The 16,587-nt window shown below is 33.8% G+C and overlaps 1 protein-coding gene across 1 annotated transcript in view; it reads left to right on the top strand.

Moving 5' to 3' along the window:
* The window catches only part of Ack-like (activated Cdc42 kinase-like), a 290,445-nt gene that overhangs the window by 186,047 nt on the left and 87,811 nt on the right, over window positions 1–16,587 (top strand). Inside the window, exons 8-9 of the mRNA XM_090407542.1 lie at window positions 8,716–8,865; window positions 15,587–15,708. Coding sequence (XP_090263668.1) covers window positions 8,716–8,865; window positions 15,587–15,708 — 272 coding nt within the window. The remainder of the gene's footprint in view (window positions 1–8,715; window positions 8,866–15,586; window positions 15,709–16,587) is intronic.

Below are 16,587 nucleotides of genomic sequence, written 5' to 3'. Positions count from 1 at the left end.
TCTGGTACTTATCTAATTCCTCAGCTAGCTCCATTTCTTTGCCATTCAGGCTTTGTACGTTGATAGTACCGATCTTTAACTCTGGTGATGTTGAGTTGGGGTTTGTTTTCAGATTTGTTCCAGTAGCTGACTTTTCGCTGTTCGCCCTGGTTCCCTGGCGAAAACAACGGGGGCCTTGTTTAACCGGGCGACGCCCCAGCCGGCATGAAATTTTGTCATGTTGTACCATCATTTTTTATTTTGGTTTAACCAATAAGAATACAATTTGGTCGGCTAAATCCCAAATTGCCAGCCCATCCTCGTTCGTTTTGTATCAAAGTAGATACCCAACAGGGTGCACCACGAGAAGGTGAGGATTGGACATTAGGTCAGAAGCCCTGGTCGGTTCTCCGCATTCCTTTAAAGGCTATATGGAGGTCTCTTCTCAGTTATACAGCTTTGACCCTTAAGCACCCCTACCTTGGGTATAATATATGTTAAAGATACCAAGTTATTTTAAATATAAACCTGGTTTTATTTACTCCATTTCCCAAGTAAGCAAACAGACAAGTCAGTCAAGTTTGCACCTGCAAGTGTTGCAAGACTCACAACACTTGTAGGCACAAACTTGTACACCACAGTAGAATTTTTGTTGTACACTAAATACAGTGTGAACATGTTAACGGATTTTATTTTATTTCTTTATTTTACAACAAGTAGTCATGTTGCGTGTGTCATAAGTTGAGGACTGACTGTATTGAAAAAAAAAAAAGAAAGAAAAATGCATACAGTTGTTATCAACGCATGCCCAAATTTTGGACGTGGATAGTCAATTATGTAGGTTGGATGATGAAGGAAGATTTCAGCACTTAGCGTAAGATGGTGTTTGAATTTGTAAATGCTTCTGTGTAGCAACTTAGCATCTTTCCAAAGAATCCTGTGGCTGGTGTTATTAATACCATGTTCTGCAAGCCTAACTTATGTTTATTCAGTGTAATGTTAGACTGGTGTTAAGAAATATATTTTACAATGGAATAGTCAGTTTTTCCAAAGTAGGATAAATTTCAGTTAAAGGAATTTGGTAGACTACATAATATCAGAGGGTTCACTTTGTTTTTTGGAGAAAGTAAAAGTAGACTGATTTGGCTGATAGGTTTGTATGTGGACTTGGACTTCAATATATGGACTACCCAAATTGCATAAATCTAATTATCCCTCAGGAGTATTGTTAACTTTTGTTAACACAGTGATCTTGTGTAGGAAACCTTCTACACAAGATCTCCAAGTTCCTGTCCAACCTCTTCAACTTGCTTTACAGGTCATTCCTATTTCTTTATCAGATATCACCAAGTTTATTTCACTTGCTATCAGTATTCCTCTGACACCTTTTTTAAGTGTGCTATGACAGAAAAGTTTTGAGGGTGCATTAATGAAAATGTGTTGCTGTAGGCTGGATGCTAAATAATACACTGGCCTGAACTTGTCAATAATGACTTAGGAGGCTGTCTGGTCAACTCTTAGCATCACTCTTCTCCTCCAACTCCTGCATAGCTAACCAAAGCTTATCTGTGCTAAAAACTGAGAACCATATGCCTCCTGTGGTTTGTTGCCTAAAACACATAAGAATAATATAATTTACAACTTTGGCACTAAAAAGTCTTGCAGTACCAATGGCATCTCTCCGGTTGTATTCTAAAGTTGTGCTCCAGAGCTAACACCTATCTTATATTATTATTATTATTATTATTATTATTATTATTATTATCATCTAAGACCTCCAGGGCATCAAGGACTCATCGAGGGAGGCTGTAAATTACCCAACCCAGCTATCATACCTTCCCTTAAATTCATTTATACTAGATGCACTCATTACCCCTAAGGGCAAATTATTCCACTCACTCACTGCTCTCTGGGAGAAAAACCTTGCTCTTATCTCTTTCTTGACTGTGAACAACTTTTACTTCCATGGATGTCCCCGTGTTCTCTTCCCGCCTTCCATATAATGAAAAATTCCATCATTTGAAATGCTATAACACCGATTCAAAAGTTTATAGACCTCTATCATATCACTCCCCCTCTTTCTCCTGTTAACCAGAATCTGCACTCCACATACTCGCAATCTATCCACATAATCCAGATATAATCTTTGTAATTCTTCTTTGCACCCTTTCCACAGCTTTTTTTATCCCCTTGAAACCCGGGAGACCAAATCTGTGCACAATAATCCAGGTGTGGTCTTATCAAAGCCTTATAAAGGTTATCGAGATTTGCTTCAACATAGCAATTATCCTCTGAGTTGAATTTGCAACTTTTGCTATGTGACCTTTGAACTTGAAATTCTTATCCACCAATACACCAAGATCCATTGCCCTCTTCAGTTTCTTGTAGCATAACTCCGCTAATATAATATGCTGCTGGAACTCAAATCATGCCAAAGTGCATAACTTTACACTTACCAACATTAAACTGACAACCATTTTCGCTTGCCCAGATTTCCAGTCTATTCAAATCATTTTGTAATTGCTTGAATATCAGTAGCATCCCTGATTGCCCTACCTATCTTCGCATCATCGGCAAACAATTGCAAATCTGATGATAGACCCTGCTTGATGTCATTAATGTATAGATTGAACAATAATGGTCCAAGGACTGAACCCTGACACCACTGGTTACCTTAAATCTAGCAGATTCACACCCACTGTATACCACTTTTTGATATATGTCTGTCAACCATCCCCTGATCCAAGTCAATAGATTATATTCCAATCCCATATTCTCCAGTTTACACAACAGCCTATCGTGTGGTATCCTGTCAAATGCCTTAGAAAAATCCAACATTATCATAGTGTATCCATTCTCTTTATCCAACTTGGCCATAACATTGTTATAAAATATGAGCAAATTGCTAAAATATGACCTTCCTTTAGTAAACCCATGCTGTTCCCTGCAAGTGCAGAATGCTTGTCTACCCATTTCTGTATGCGAGTTCTTACCAGCTTCTCTAAAATCTTCACTACCACACACCAGAGATACTAACAGGTCGGTAATTAGAAACATCAGTTTTTGCACCACCCTTGTGCAATGGAACTATCATACATTCCTTCCATTCCTGTGGTATTATTCCTGAGCTGAGACTCAAGTTATACAAATGTGTGAAAGGCCTAGCCAATCCAGCTGAACATTCCTTTAACAAACGGGCTGATATTCCATCTGTCCCTATTGACAAATTCTTATCCAGGTTATGCAAGAGCTCTTCATCCAACATAGCAGTAGCACTGTGCACCATGCTACATACACCTGGTTGATATATTTTAGCAAAGTGAGCATTCATTAACTGAACAATCTCCTTTGCTTCCAACACTCGTGCACCATCTGCATTCAATAAAGTTATTCTTCCACATTCATTCTTTCTTTTGCCTGCAGCATAACAATAAAATTCTTTTGGATTGCCTTTAGCTTATATGACCAGTTTCTTTTCGTACTCCATTTTAGCTTTTCTCACAATGCTCGTTACTTTTCTGACCTGAGCTTTATATATTTCATAACTTCTCTCACTCTTATTCTCAAATTTCTGTTTATGAATATTTTCAATATTCCATTTGTACAATCTTCTGGCATTTATTTCAATGTGCAGAAGCAAGCATATATTCAATCTGTTCAAAAAAAAAAGAGAGAGAGAAGCTACACACCAATTGCCATCACTTCAGAGTAATGGCAAAAGTCATTAACAGTTAATAAGTGACCACCAGTTTAGATTCTACCAATCTAGATCCATGGTTGACTTCTTAGCCTGCATCACCCACCACTGGACACATGAAATGGAAAGGTTTGGAGAAAAAAACATTTAGTATTTAGTATCTGGAAACATGATGTTTCCAGAGCTTTTAACTTTGTCTGACATTGAAACTTGCTTAATAAATTACCATCTTTTAGTCACACTGATCTTCCAGTATGTTTGCATGGTGTAAGGGTTTCTTCTCTTCAAGCTTCACCAATGGAGAAGTGCCTTTAGGCTTTATCAACTATGCTTTTTCTTGTATACATAAAGAAATACAGAAACATTCTACTATTAATCACCACTAATCCTATACAGAACTTTCCTGATGATAGTACATTTCATTCATCCTACTCATTCAACAAAACATAGAGTGCTATAATAGGCAAGAAATTCTTGTTTTAATCATTTACCCAAGTATAATCAAACTTCCAAAAGCAAGTGTGTTGTGCATTATTGGATACTAAGGCAATTGAACTGAGGCCAACAACAACAATACAGTAAAAGCCTAGTTTTACTGTAAAGATACTTTATTCACAAACTTTGTGTTGTTTATGCTTAGGTGAAAGATTAAAACAAGAATATAATTTCTTGTCTAGCATAATTTACTTTTTTAACCAAGTGGAAATACTTTCCATTAATTGTTGAGATATTTTCCGCACTTCAAGATCATCCACAACCAGTACCTTAAACACTAATCTTCATACATTATTCAGATAGTGATAGGGATTGCATTATGGGATACTAAGGCAATTGGTGTGAACTCATCTACTGCTATATACAAGTAGCCCAGTCATGAAGTTACTTCATGCATAAACTATGTTTGCTTACACTTGGATAAAGGATGAAACCAAGAAAATAATTTCTTGGCATCTTTAATTTATAGTGATATAGCCAAGTGGAAAAACTTTCAACATTTTTGTATGGTGTTTGTTGTTTTGTTTGGTTGTACTTTTATCATCTTTTATTTTATCTTGGTCCTTGTGGCAAATGTGAGATTATCAGCAGAATTATCATAATTTCATTTCTAGTCAGCAACTAAAAGTTTTCATCAGCTCCCAAGTTAGTCAGTCTTTGTAGCAACTGGGTTCCTCTTCCAGAAACTCATATTTTTAAACCTACAACTGAGAAAAAAAATTCTGCCAATAGACTGCTGATTTGCAAAAGGCTAAAAGAGTTTTGCAATATTCCCTTTGAAGAATGAAAAGGCATTAAAGAATAGAGTTTTTTTTTTTTTCCCCACTACAAGTAGACTTGTTTGATTGATAATTACCAGATTTTTAACTTGTATATAATTGTGTATTGATACTATTTTTTTACTCCACTAAAGACAAAGTTCCATTTTATAAACATGCAGGTGTATACAAGATACCATGCTCTTCTGGAAAGATATATATATATATATATATATATAGGTCAGACTGGGAGAAGTTTAGAAATCTGTAACAAAGAACATATAGGTGACGTTGAAAACAAAATGGGAAGGGAAAAAGCGGACTCTTAGCACACATGCTCAAAGCACATCACATGGTAAATTAACAAGCATCCTCCATGCCCTACTCAGAAGAGAATTCCTTCGACAGGCTGTTCAGTGAGTCCTCCAAGGTTATTCTCTCAAAAGGCACATTAAATAGAAATCAAGGAATGATCCTTCACAACATTTGGAAGTCATTAATTAACATGTGTAACATTAAAGACATCTCCTATGCCAGCAATTGCATACAGAGGTTACACAACAATGGAGAGACTGCACATAACATGCCTAATGATACTTGTGATGATGGTGGTGGTGTTTCACATTTTCTCTGGAAGGCATGCATTATAGCAACAATACTTATCACAGTCACCAGAATCCCATTTATGAAAACAGGCTGCACTGGCAGGAAGGTATGGCTGTTTATATAAATGATTTCTGCAGATATTTATTGAAAAAGTAGTTTAAAAAGATTGTGAATGAGAATTGTAGTGAATGTGTTCAGCATTCTTCATTTAGCTTGCCATATATCCAACCTGTAATTTGGATGTTATTGTCATACATTCTCAAATATCCTGTAGTATCTGTAATTAATGTCTCTAAATTTGTCTTTTAAACTTATATTGATGTCATTTTTGATTTGCTCTTTGTACCCTTTATATAACCCCTACATAAAAGGGGAAAAAAATCTGTGAATATAACGTTGAAACTATATGGTTGTTGAGAAATTGTACCCTTTTCTACCCAGACACACACGCACACGCACACACTCTCTCTCTCTCGCAAGGTTTCAAGACTTTTTTTTTTGGACAAGTTTTTGAGTGTTCTTCTGTTTCTTAATAGTATTGTTTCTTTAAGTTAACTGGACCATAGCTTAATATATTTATCAGGTGGATTAACCAGTTAGATTCATCTCAATATTCACTTGCATATGAGTCACCACAAAAAAAAAAACTTTTTGTTTATCTTTTGCCATCTTAAAAACTACAGTTTAGAAAGGGTTCATTGTACATAAGCACAATGAACTCTCGAGATAAACAGCTATCATACATTAGGTAGTTATGAAGAGTTTGGCATTTTAAATGCAAAATATTTGCATTTAAAATACTAATTTTTATTAGCATTCCTGTATTACTTTATGGAAATCCTGTATATTACATTTTTTCCCCTCTAATACAATTTTCCATTGCACATTATATTATTAATTAAAACTTATTATTTTTTTAGGCATGGAGTATCTTGAACTATGTAAATGTTGATGTATATGAAGTTTGGAAATGCTTTAATAGGTGCAAAACTAAAAACATCTTTTATGCAATTATTGATTTTTATTGTATTTATCCTTCTGTTTTTTGCAAAAATAATTAGTTTATTTTTTGAGAAACAGAATAACATTCCCTGTAATATTAATGAGTGGTGATTTAGAAGTGTATTTTATAAATACATCTTTTTCTGAATTGATTTAAAAATTAAGACCTAAGTGGAAGAAGACATTATGATATTAATTAATGATGGAAGTCACTTACATAAAAATTATTTATTTATTCCTGTGACTGATACAATTGAATTATTTCATGATGATTTTCCTCCTGATGTTGTAAATTTATTTGACTTTGTCATTAATTCAGGATACTTCAGTTGTCAGAACAAATTAGACAAGCAGATAGTGGGAACAGTTATGGAGGTCTCCCATTTCCTCTGCTTTAGCTAATTACTTTTTGGACAGCATATTTTTTTTATGTTTTTTCACCTAACCATCAATTTGGTACAGATATGTAGATGTTTTTGCTTTATGGAACTCTTCTTTTGTCTGATATTCATGAATTCCCTGAAAAAATTAATTCAATAAACCCAAGAATCAAATTTACTCTAGAAGTAGAAGATAACAACCATCTTCCTTTTCTGGACCTGCATCAACCAAATGGCAGTCTACAGTTTTCAGAATATAGGAAACCAACTCATAATTACAATCACATTGATTCACTCACATCATTACCTTTGTCAGAAATATGTGGTCAAATCTCTAGATGGCAGAGCTCATAAAATATGCTTAACTGATTTTCTTCTAAACAAGGTACTGTCTATTATCAGAGCTATCCTTAACTCCAATGGTAATATGAAAAATGTTGATAATAATTGTGGCCTTCATCTTACCTCTCCTCAAGCAGAAATTTGTCTTTCATATGTTAAAGGAATTTCAGAAAAATAGCAAAACTTCTTTGTCAGATTGACCTACAAGTCTCTTTCCATCTAGTTCATAAACCAAATACCTTCTTTATCTCTCCAAAAGACAAATACCCCCCTCCCTTTTCTTATCATGGAGTTTACACAATCCCCTTCTCTTGCTGCTTATACAAAAGTTATTGTCTTCTGGAAAGACTGTATGAAGAAAGCTGTGAAGAACACATTCACAATTCCAACCTTAACAAAAACAATTGCCATAAACTTTCTGAATTTTGGGAAGTTTTCCTAAACGATTGATGGCACTGTACTCCAGGAAATAAATGAAGCTAGAGATTTAGGAGTAGTGGTAGACAGAGAGTTAAAGTTTAGAGGACATATTGCTAAGGTAGCCTATAAGATTACTTGGGTATTGAAGAACACATTAACAAGTAAAAATAATGGTTTTTTGGGGATGAGGACGCGTTGGAGAGGATTGGGAGGTGAGTGACCAAGATGGTGAGTAGCCTGTAGAATGTTCCCTATGAAGATAGATTGAGGATGTGTGGATTGCAGAAGTTCGTTAATAGGGAAAAAAAAAAAAAGAGGGTATACGATAGAAATATTTAATTTGCTTAAAGGTTTTTATAGGATAGATGCAAGGGAAATTTTTCAGCCCTTGGCTAGAGAGATGAGAATTACTTGAAGAGTTGTGAATGATTGGAATGGGTTGCCAGAGTCCGTTGTGAGTGCTTTGTCTGTTAATGGGTTCAAGGAGAGGTATGATAGATTGTGTGGATAAATTGGGTCTCACCCAATTTATCCACAATCACCCAATAATGATACTCACCATTTATGTGTTTCATAAATTGTAATTAATTAATTGTTTAAATTTAAAAATATATTATTTTTATTTTTATTTAATTCTTGATGTCTATGAACCAGAATGTTGTCCTGCATTCAATAGCGCATATAATATTACATACACTTTCAGTTTAATTGTTGTTCTCTCTTTCACTCTTTTGTGATTGTCTTCCTATAATGTATTGAAAATGGCTGCAACATAGCCAAAAATTCTAGAAAAAAACAATTTTTACGTAAGTGATTTCCATCATTAGTATAATAATGACATATTTTTGAATTCCACCATGTATTTAAAAATGTTCATTACAGTACAAGCTTTTCCAAATTCTTGGTCAAACCTGCATCACCATGGTGGAGTTTTTTTGGTAAAAAAATATAGTTGTTTTGTTTAATGTTGTACAACTATTGGTCAGTTTTTAGTTAAAATTTGTTTGGGTGACAAATCAACATTTAAATGTTACAGATCCTTGAGGCCATAGATGAACCAAATTTTCAGAGACTAGAACAACCAGAATGTTGTCCAAAGGAATATTATACATTGATGTTAAAATGTTGGCAGCATGATCCCAACAAAAGACCCAAGTTTTCAGAAATTATTCAGATGCTTCCAGAGGTAAATATCTAATGTAAATATATATAGTTACTTTTAATTACTATAATGATTGCAAAACTGCATCTAGTAATGCCAATTTTTTATTAGTGAAAGTTAAAATTCATTCTTAAAAATGTTTTGAATGATATCATTGAAAAACTTGTCATTCAGAAAAAAAAATTTTTTCTTCTTAAAAACTGAAAAACCATTTGAAAAAAAAAAAAAATTAAGGTTTCTGCACACAATCAGAATTTCTCTTAGAAATAGTTATTACCTTGTTAAGCATTTTATTGTAATGTTTTAATCATGATGTGTTATTACAAACATATTTTAACCAGATCTGTATAGCTATTAAACATGTAGAATTATTTTATATTGTCCCAGATTTCTTCACAGATGAATTCAGTCCCTTATGAAAGATTATTTGTACTGCTATTTGCTTATTATTATATGGGTATCTCCATGGAATCAGGAGACTCATTGCAGGAGACCTACACTACACAATACCTATTACCAGAGCCGGTGCTGGGGTCTTTGTCGCCTGCATGCAATGTCCATCTAAGCCCCCCCCGTAACGATCCGGGCATGTGTGGTTCCTTTATGATAAAAAAATTTAAATTATTTGAAATTTCTTAAATAAATTTTGACAGAATAGCCATACGTGGGTTTACTAAATGTAACGAACCGCAGTTGTTGACTAGGCAGGATAATCGTTAAAAGCCCGAATATTCAAAAAATTCTCAAAAGTTAAAGCAAATTCCGATAAAGCCACTTCACTTTAATCATTGAATATAATGATACAGGAATTATAGCCTTCTCACTGACCCGAATCGCTAACAAAATTAAAATTTATTTGAACTAAGGTTTAAAAAATTCTTGCATTTTACAAGTTACTAAATTCTTAGTAACTTGTAAAAATTTTTTAATAATTTTTATAAGTCGAACTATCTTTTAGAAAAATAAAAGAAACTCAAGATAGATGAGAAAATAAGAAAAGAATTCAGAAATAATTAGAACATTTAATTATAAGTATTCAAAAAATAACATCTTTACAAAATAACAGAAAATAAATTAAATTACATGAATATGCTTGAAATTTTTTTGAATTAAAATTTTAGGGTTTTTGATTTCATATTCATAAAATTAGAAATAATGGTCTTAACGTCTAATTCCGCACATATATCATTTTCAATAGCTATTAATGCCAAACGAACAAGCCTTTTTTATGAATAGAAACATACTTGTTCTTAAGTACGTTTTAATCAATTTCAACTTGGAAAAGGAATGTTCACCGCTCGCTACACTAACAGGTAAGGTTAATAGTATTCTTAAAGCAATTGAAAAGGTAGGGAAAGATAAATTATTGGACACAAGAAAATTAAAAATATCGAAATGGTTTTGAATATTTAAATTATCCTTTCGAAAAATATCCTGGAAAGCACATAACTCGTCATATAGTTCTATTGCATTTATGTCTTTATTGTCGCCGTCCTTCAAGAGAATCTCTAAATCGTCACAATTTTTTCATAAATCTTCATTATTAATTTGTAGTAATCTATACAAGAAATTGAAATTATCATAATATGTTTTTAGTTGTTCAAAATGTTCTATTAACGAACACATTGCAATGTCTAGAAGTGTATAAAATATATTCACTCTTCCGAAGTCTGAATATATTTCAGACTTCCGTACCAGTTTTAAATTCTTGTTCTCCATCCACCTCTTCACTCAGTTCTTTTGCCGTTTTTAGAACTTCTTTAAAATTTGTATCTGATCGATACTCTTGTAAGAATATTTTTAAGTTTTCGATAGATTCTAAAGCAAGTGTAATGTTCATATTTTTGTCTTGAAGCATTTTACTCACAAGGTTTATTCTGTTAAGTAAATCATGCCCAGTTATAAGAGAGCAAATAAATTTATAGTCCTTTATTTTAGCACATAATGTTTGTGCTTCATGCTGAGTTTCTTTATTAAAATTTTCATTATTTAAAATTTCAAAAAGTGCATCGTAAATTTCTCTTGACTGATATCGTAGAGGGCGGATTGCATTATTTTTACTTTCCCATCACATTTCTGATGGCTGTTTCAATATCAATTTTTTTACGAACTCAGCATGAGGGACATTTCATTCTCTTACAAATGTTGGACAATCCTTTAAAAGGATTGCCCAACGTTTGTAAGAGAATGAAAAGAAATTGTATATTTCTTGAATAATTGCAAAGAAACTAATTGTATCTGCATTCACTTTGGCTGCATCGTTAATGATGAAATTTAGAGTATGAGCAGCTCATGACACGTAAAAAGCTTGAGGAGTTTTGTTTAAAAAGAAATTTTGGAGCCCATATTTTTTCCCTTTCATATTTGCCCCATTGTCATACCCTTGACCTCGCATGTCTTCACTGGGAATGTTCCATTATTGTTGCACATAAACCACGTCCTGTGGAATCTCATATATCTGCAAAACCTAAAAAGTTTTCTTGACAATTTCATTGTTACAGGAAACGAAGTGAATAATAATGGTCATTTGTTCTGTTTTACTTACATCAGGTGTGCAGTCAAAAATTATGGAATAATGTTTAGATTTTCGCATTGATAATAAAATTGTATCCCTGATTGCATTACTTAAAGTTTCTAATATTTCATTTTGACTGTCTTTACTCAAATAGTGTACTCTATTGTTTCATTGTAGGGTCCTTTCAACATGATTTTCCATAACAGGATCAAACTTCGCAAACAGTTCGACTAATTTTTAAAAATTGCCATTATTCCTTTCATATAATTTATCAGATGATCCACGAAAAGCTAAATTTTGGCTGCCAAGGAATTTTATAATTTCAATCAAGCATTCTAAAACGCTCGTCCAATGTTTCTTTTCCATTGAGTCTGGCAATCAATAATAGTTTTGTTTTTTAAATTTTTATCGAGTTACTTCCATTTTAAGAAATTTTTCATGTGAGTTAAACTAGTCTCATGTCTATGCAAAGTTGTGCTTACATTTCTCCAATCGTTATAACCTTCTACAAGACTATTTGATTCGGTAATTTCGGTAAATGTGCTTACATTTCTCCAATCGTTATAACCTTCTACAAGACTATTTGATTCGGTAGGTGCGAAAGGTTTGCAACAAAAGCAAAAAAAAAAGAATTTAAAGTTTCGGAATAAATGAGCCATGTTCTTTGCACGAGCTCCCCATTTTCCATTTTTCTATTATAATACGTGTCACCAAATTTATGACCATATGTATCTCTGGGATATATTATATTTTTCTTTTGAACAGGCTCCATTTCAATTAAAACAACTCGTAATTTTTCATCAATATTTCCCCATTCACCTGGATCTTCTAAATTTACAGAGACTAACAATGTGTTAGTTTCGTGGTCAACTACAACTAAATCTTCTCCTAACTGTTTTTCACTTAAATCATGTGTCTTGTTATCTTGTTCAATAATTGCAATAGTACTTTCATGCAAACTGGATGATGTGCACAGTTCTTCAACTCTGATTTCTGATGTATCGAGTTGGTTACAATCTGCATCAGAATATTTTAATATTTTAACAAATTATTAAGAGCCCCAGTTTGTTTCTTTACATCTGCTTCTTTTGCAGCATGACGCTTACAATTTTGTGCACCGGATAACTTTTTTTTAATTTTTGATTCCATTTCTATTTAATACCCACAAGAAATTATTACACAACACAACACAGAGGCGAAATAATAGTCGGCACTGCGCTACTGCCAGTAGCCTACTGAGATGCGTACATATGACTGGTAAACTAGCAACAAATGTTTTGTATGAAAATTCATTTCTGCACACAATACCGTTCACCATTTCCCTTTAGATAGACTGCAGCAGACACAACATTCTGTAGGCAAGCATTTAGCCTAGTCTCGCTGCAAAATTATAAACAACCGGCTGATCAAAGAGGTGGCAATATACAATTTTTTAAAATTTTTATTTGGTGTATCCGGCCTTATTTATTTTAATATTGATCATTTTAAGAATTTTTTGTTTTCATGATAAAAATTTTGCTTCTTAAAAATGAACTTATGAACGGTGCCCCAGTGGCAGCGCCCACTTCGTAGCAGCGCCCGCATGTTCTGCATGCCCGTTTCCGCCGGCCCTGCCTATTTACACCTCCTTAAACTCATTCACTACTAATTCTAGCAATCCATTCTACTCATTTACCACTCTCCAAGCAAAAAAAAAAAAAAAAGTCTGCACACCCTTATTGAGCATACTGCTGCTACACCATTTCCTGATTCTGTCATATATTGAAAAATCTTTTTACTTTAAATCAGTTTTTAATGGCACTTGTGACATAGTAAAAATTATTAGACACATATTCACTAAAATGAAGAATAATAATTTTAAATATTGCAAATATCATCATCAATTTCCTGATGTGTACCCCCAAGGGGTGTTCAGTTACTGTTGCAAATATTTCAGCCACAAATTAACAGGCATTTATCAGTGCATAATCAACAAGGTAAAGCTAGAACGAAAATCCTATTTACAGATCTAAGCCACGTGCTGGAATGCCACCATATGGGTGGTTACAAAATCAAATGAGATGATAATTAAAGCTAGAAGTAAAATTAAAATAATTTGAAATACAAAAATGAAAAAAAATGTCATCATCATCATCATCAAATTCCTGCCATGTACCCTCAAGGTGTGTACAGGATATGACAGTACTACATGAAAAAATTACATCATTACTAACTTCCTATCTACAATTTTCCTCCAAATCAGTCTGTTACTTGTCAAGACTCCAACATTATCAGATCTTATATTTCTATCGTCTAAGGCACTTTGTACCGTATCAATCCACCTATATCTTGGTCTTCCTCTGGGTCGTTTTCCTGCCAACCTGGCAGAGAACACTTGTTTTGCTAATCTTTCCTCTCCCATTCTATTTAAGTGACCATACCATCTGAGATTAGCTCTGCTAATGCATTCCTGGATGCTGACAATGTCAAGTTCTTTCCTAATATCCTCATTTTTAATATGATACTGCCAATGATGCCATCTGTTCATGCCTATAATCTTTCTCAGGATTCTCATATCTGTGGTCTCTAGTCTTTGGTCAAGTGTTTTACTTCTGACCCAGCTCTCAGATCCATAAGTTAAAACTGGTTTGAACACTGTCTTGTATACAGCTAATTTAGTGTTCCAACTAATTTCTCTCTTATTCCATATGAATTTATTCAATTGACTTCCCACCATACCAGCTTTGCTGATTCTGTGTGTCTGATAATCTTTACTATGCCACAAGTGCACTTGTCTGTATATTAGCATACAAAGGTTGTTTGAAAAGTTTGATAAAGAAAAATAAGTTAAACACATTTTTTTGGTGAGAAATAAAATTACCTTTATTTCTCACCATAGTCTCCGTTGAGATATTTATTTGGTTCAGCAAGTTTCCAATTTTTTTTATTCCATCTAAAAAGTAGGATTTGTCAAACTATGCAAAATAGTCATTGGCCTTGATGACCTTGATAACTTTTTCCCACCAAGCCAAATTTTTAAGTTTGAGAACAAGAAGTCACATGGGGCCAAGTCCAGAGAATACGATAGATGTGGAACCAATTAGAACCTCAATTTGTGCAATTTTGGCATTGCGATGGCTGCTGTGTAGTATGATGCATTGTCTTAATGAAAGAGCACTTTTTTTGTGCACCAACCTCTTCAGTTCTTCTTTTAAACGGTCCAACAATAACACATAATAGACTACTGCTATTGTATTACCCTTTTCCAAATAGTCTATCATGATAATTCCTTGGGAATCCCAAAAAACAGTGGCCATCACCTTCCTAGTTGACAAAATGGTCTTCGCTTTTTTCAGTGCTCTTTCACCAGACATTGTCCACTGTTTTGACTGCTGCTTGGACTGAGGTGTGTAGTAGTGGATCCAAGTTTCGTCTACAGTTATGATTCGGCACAAAAAAATCCTACGAATTGCGATTAAACATCACTAAACACTGTGTTGAAATGTCTTTTCACATGCGTTTTTGATCAACAGTCAACATTCACAACACCCATCGTGTACACAGCTTTTTCATGTGCACTTTTTCATGCAGGATATACACTCGTTCAGTTGAGATGCCTGCAATCTCACGCACTTTCACTTGGTCTTCCATAACGATACCATGGATTTTGTCAATCATTTCCTTCATAGTGACCTCAGTCGCTCATCCAGAGCGTGCTTCATCTTTAATGGACTTACGACTACGTTTAAACTCATTTATCCAAAAATAAATAGTCTTTAATGCTGGTGCAGAGTCCTCATGAACTGCATGTAACTCGGCTTTGATCTGTGCAGCCGCCCACTTCTTCAAATAAAAGTGTTTTACCACTGCATGAAACTCGGTTTTCTAATTTTTTATGCAAAAAGGCGAACATAGTCATTTGAAATGTTTGCCAAACGAGAAACTATGCATCACACGTTGCTAAAATTTTGCCAGTCATGAAAAAGATATGTGCCAACACTGGTATAAATGAATTGTGTCGCCATCTATTGGAAATTTACCAAACTTTTCGAACAACCCTTGTATGTATGTTTGGTCTTTAGATAAAATACGATTCATTGAAAACTTGGCTTACAAAATACCCCCTTAACCTATGTTGAATAGAAGAAGAAAAAAAATAGGATTTAGACAGGATTTGTAGTTAAATAATTTGTGAACTTTTCTAGTTTATATTATGCATTTATTTTATATTATGCATTACATTTTTTGTAGTGCAAGCCAGAACAAGTACAGGCTGTTAAAGACTCATTGGATGTCACTGGAAGTCCACCTAAATTAAAGAAAGATTGGCTGCAGTATCAAGTGGGAGACGTTATTACCGTTTTGGACAAAAGGTACTCGAATAAAGAGTACTCGATAGAGAATATTAGAACTTTGTTCTCATGTGCAAAACAATATAAATCTAAAGTTTTTGTTGATAACGGTAATTATGTTAGATCTATTTAGCATTGCTCATGCACGTAATTTATTTTATATATATACGTATGTATTTTTGTTCATTATGGATGTAAATTATTGTTTTGTTATTTTGTTGTTTAGATGCAGAATTGTGCTTTACACAAAAAATGTTTTTCTTATTATACATATAACTACAATTTCATCAATTTCTGACTAATTTTCAATCAACAACTCTCTTCAAAATGGCTGTTGAAGACCTTCTCCACGATTTTTGAAAGAACTGAATAAAAGCAATTGGACAATAGTTCAGCTGATTTTAATTACTCCTTTCTTTGAATGGGCTTGTTTCCATGCTGCAGAATAGATGTCAGTTGAATAGGAACAATTAAAATGGTTGTGCACAGCTGTATAATTCAGTGTGTGGGGGGGGGGATATCATCCTAATTAAATGGCATCTTGGAGCCTTAGTTATTCAGTATTTTTTATGATTTATTTCTTTATGATTTTTAAGGGGGGCATGTGATGAGCAGTTTCTTGATAAAGTGAAAGGTACTTTACCTTGGTTGTCAGTGCAGGAGTTGGAGAAGAACATCAGCAGGTCAGCATTGTCTTTGGGTGATGTTGCAATTGTGCCATCTGGATGTGCAAGAGAGGTGAAAACTCATATGAATAGATACACACTCACTGTCTTTGGTGAGGGACCAGAAAGCTCATTTGCTGTTCAAAAAAGAAGCAAATTTTTGCATTTGGTGATTTCAAAAGCACCAAATGATAAACCTGTTTTTTAATTGCTTCTGTGCACTTTTTGGAAAACC

Source organism: Typopeltis vanoorti, chromosome 2, assembly GCF_054136105.1.
Source record: "Typopeltis vanoorti isolate ZY-2024b chromosome 2, IOZ_Tvanoo_1.0, whole genome shotgun sequence".
In the NCBI taxonomy this organism is placed as follows: Eukaryota; Metazoa; Arthropoda; class Arachnida; order Uropygi; family Thelyphonidae; genus Typopeltis; species Typopeltis vanoorti.
This window is presented reverse-complemented; position numbering and strand designations above follow the sequence as displayed.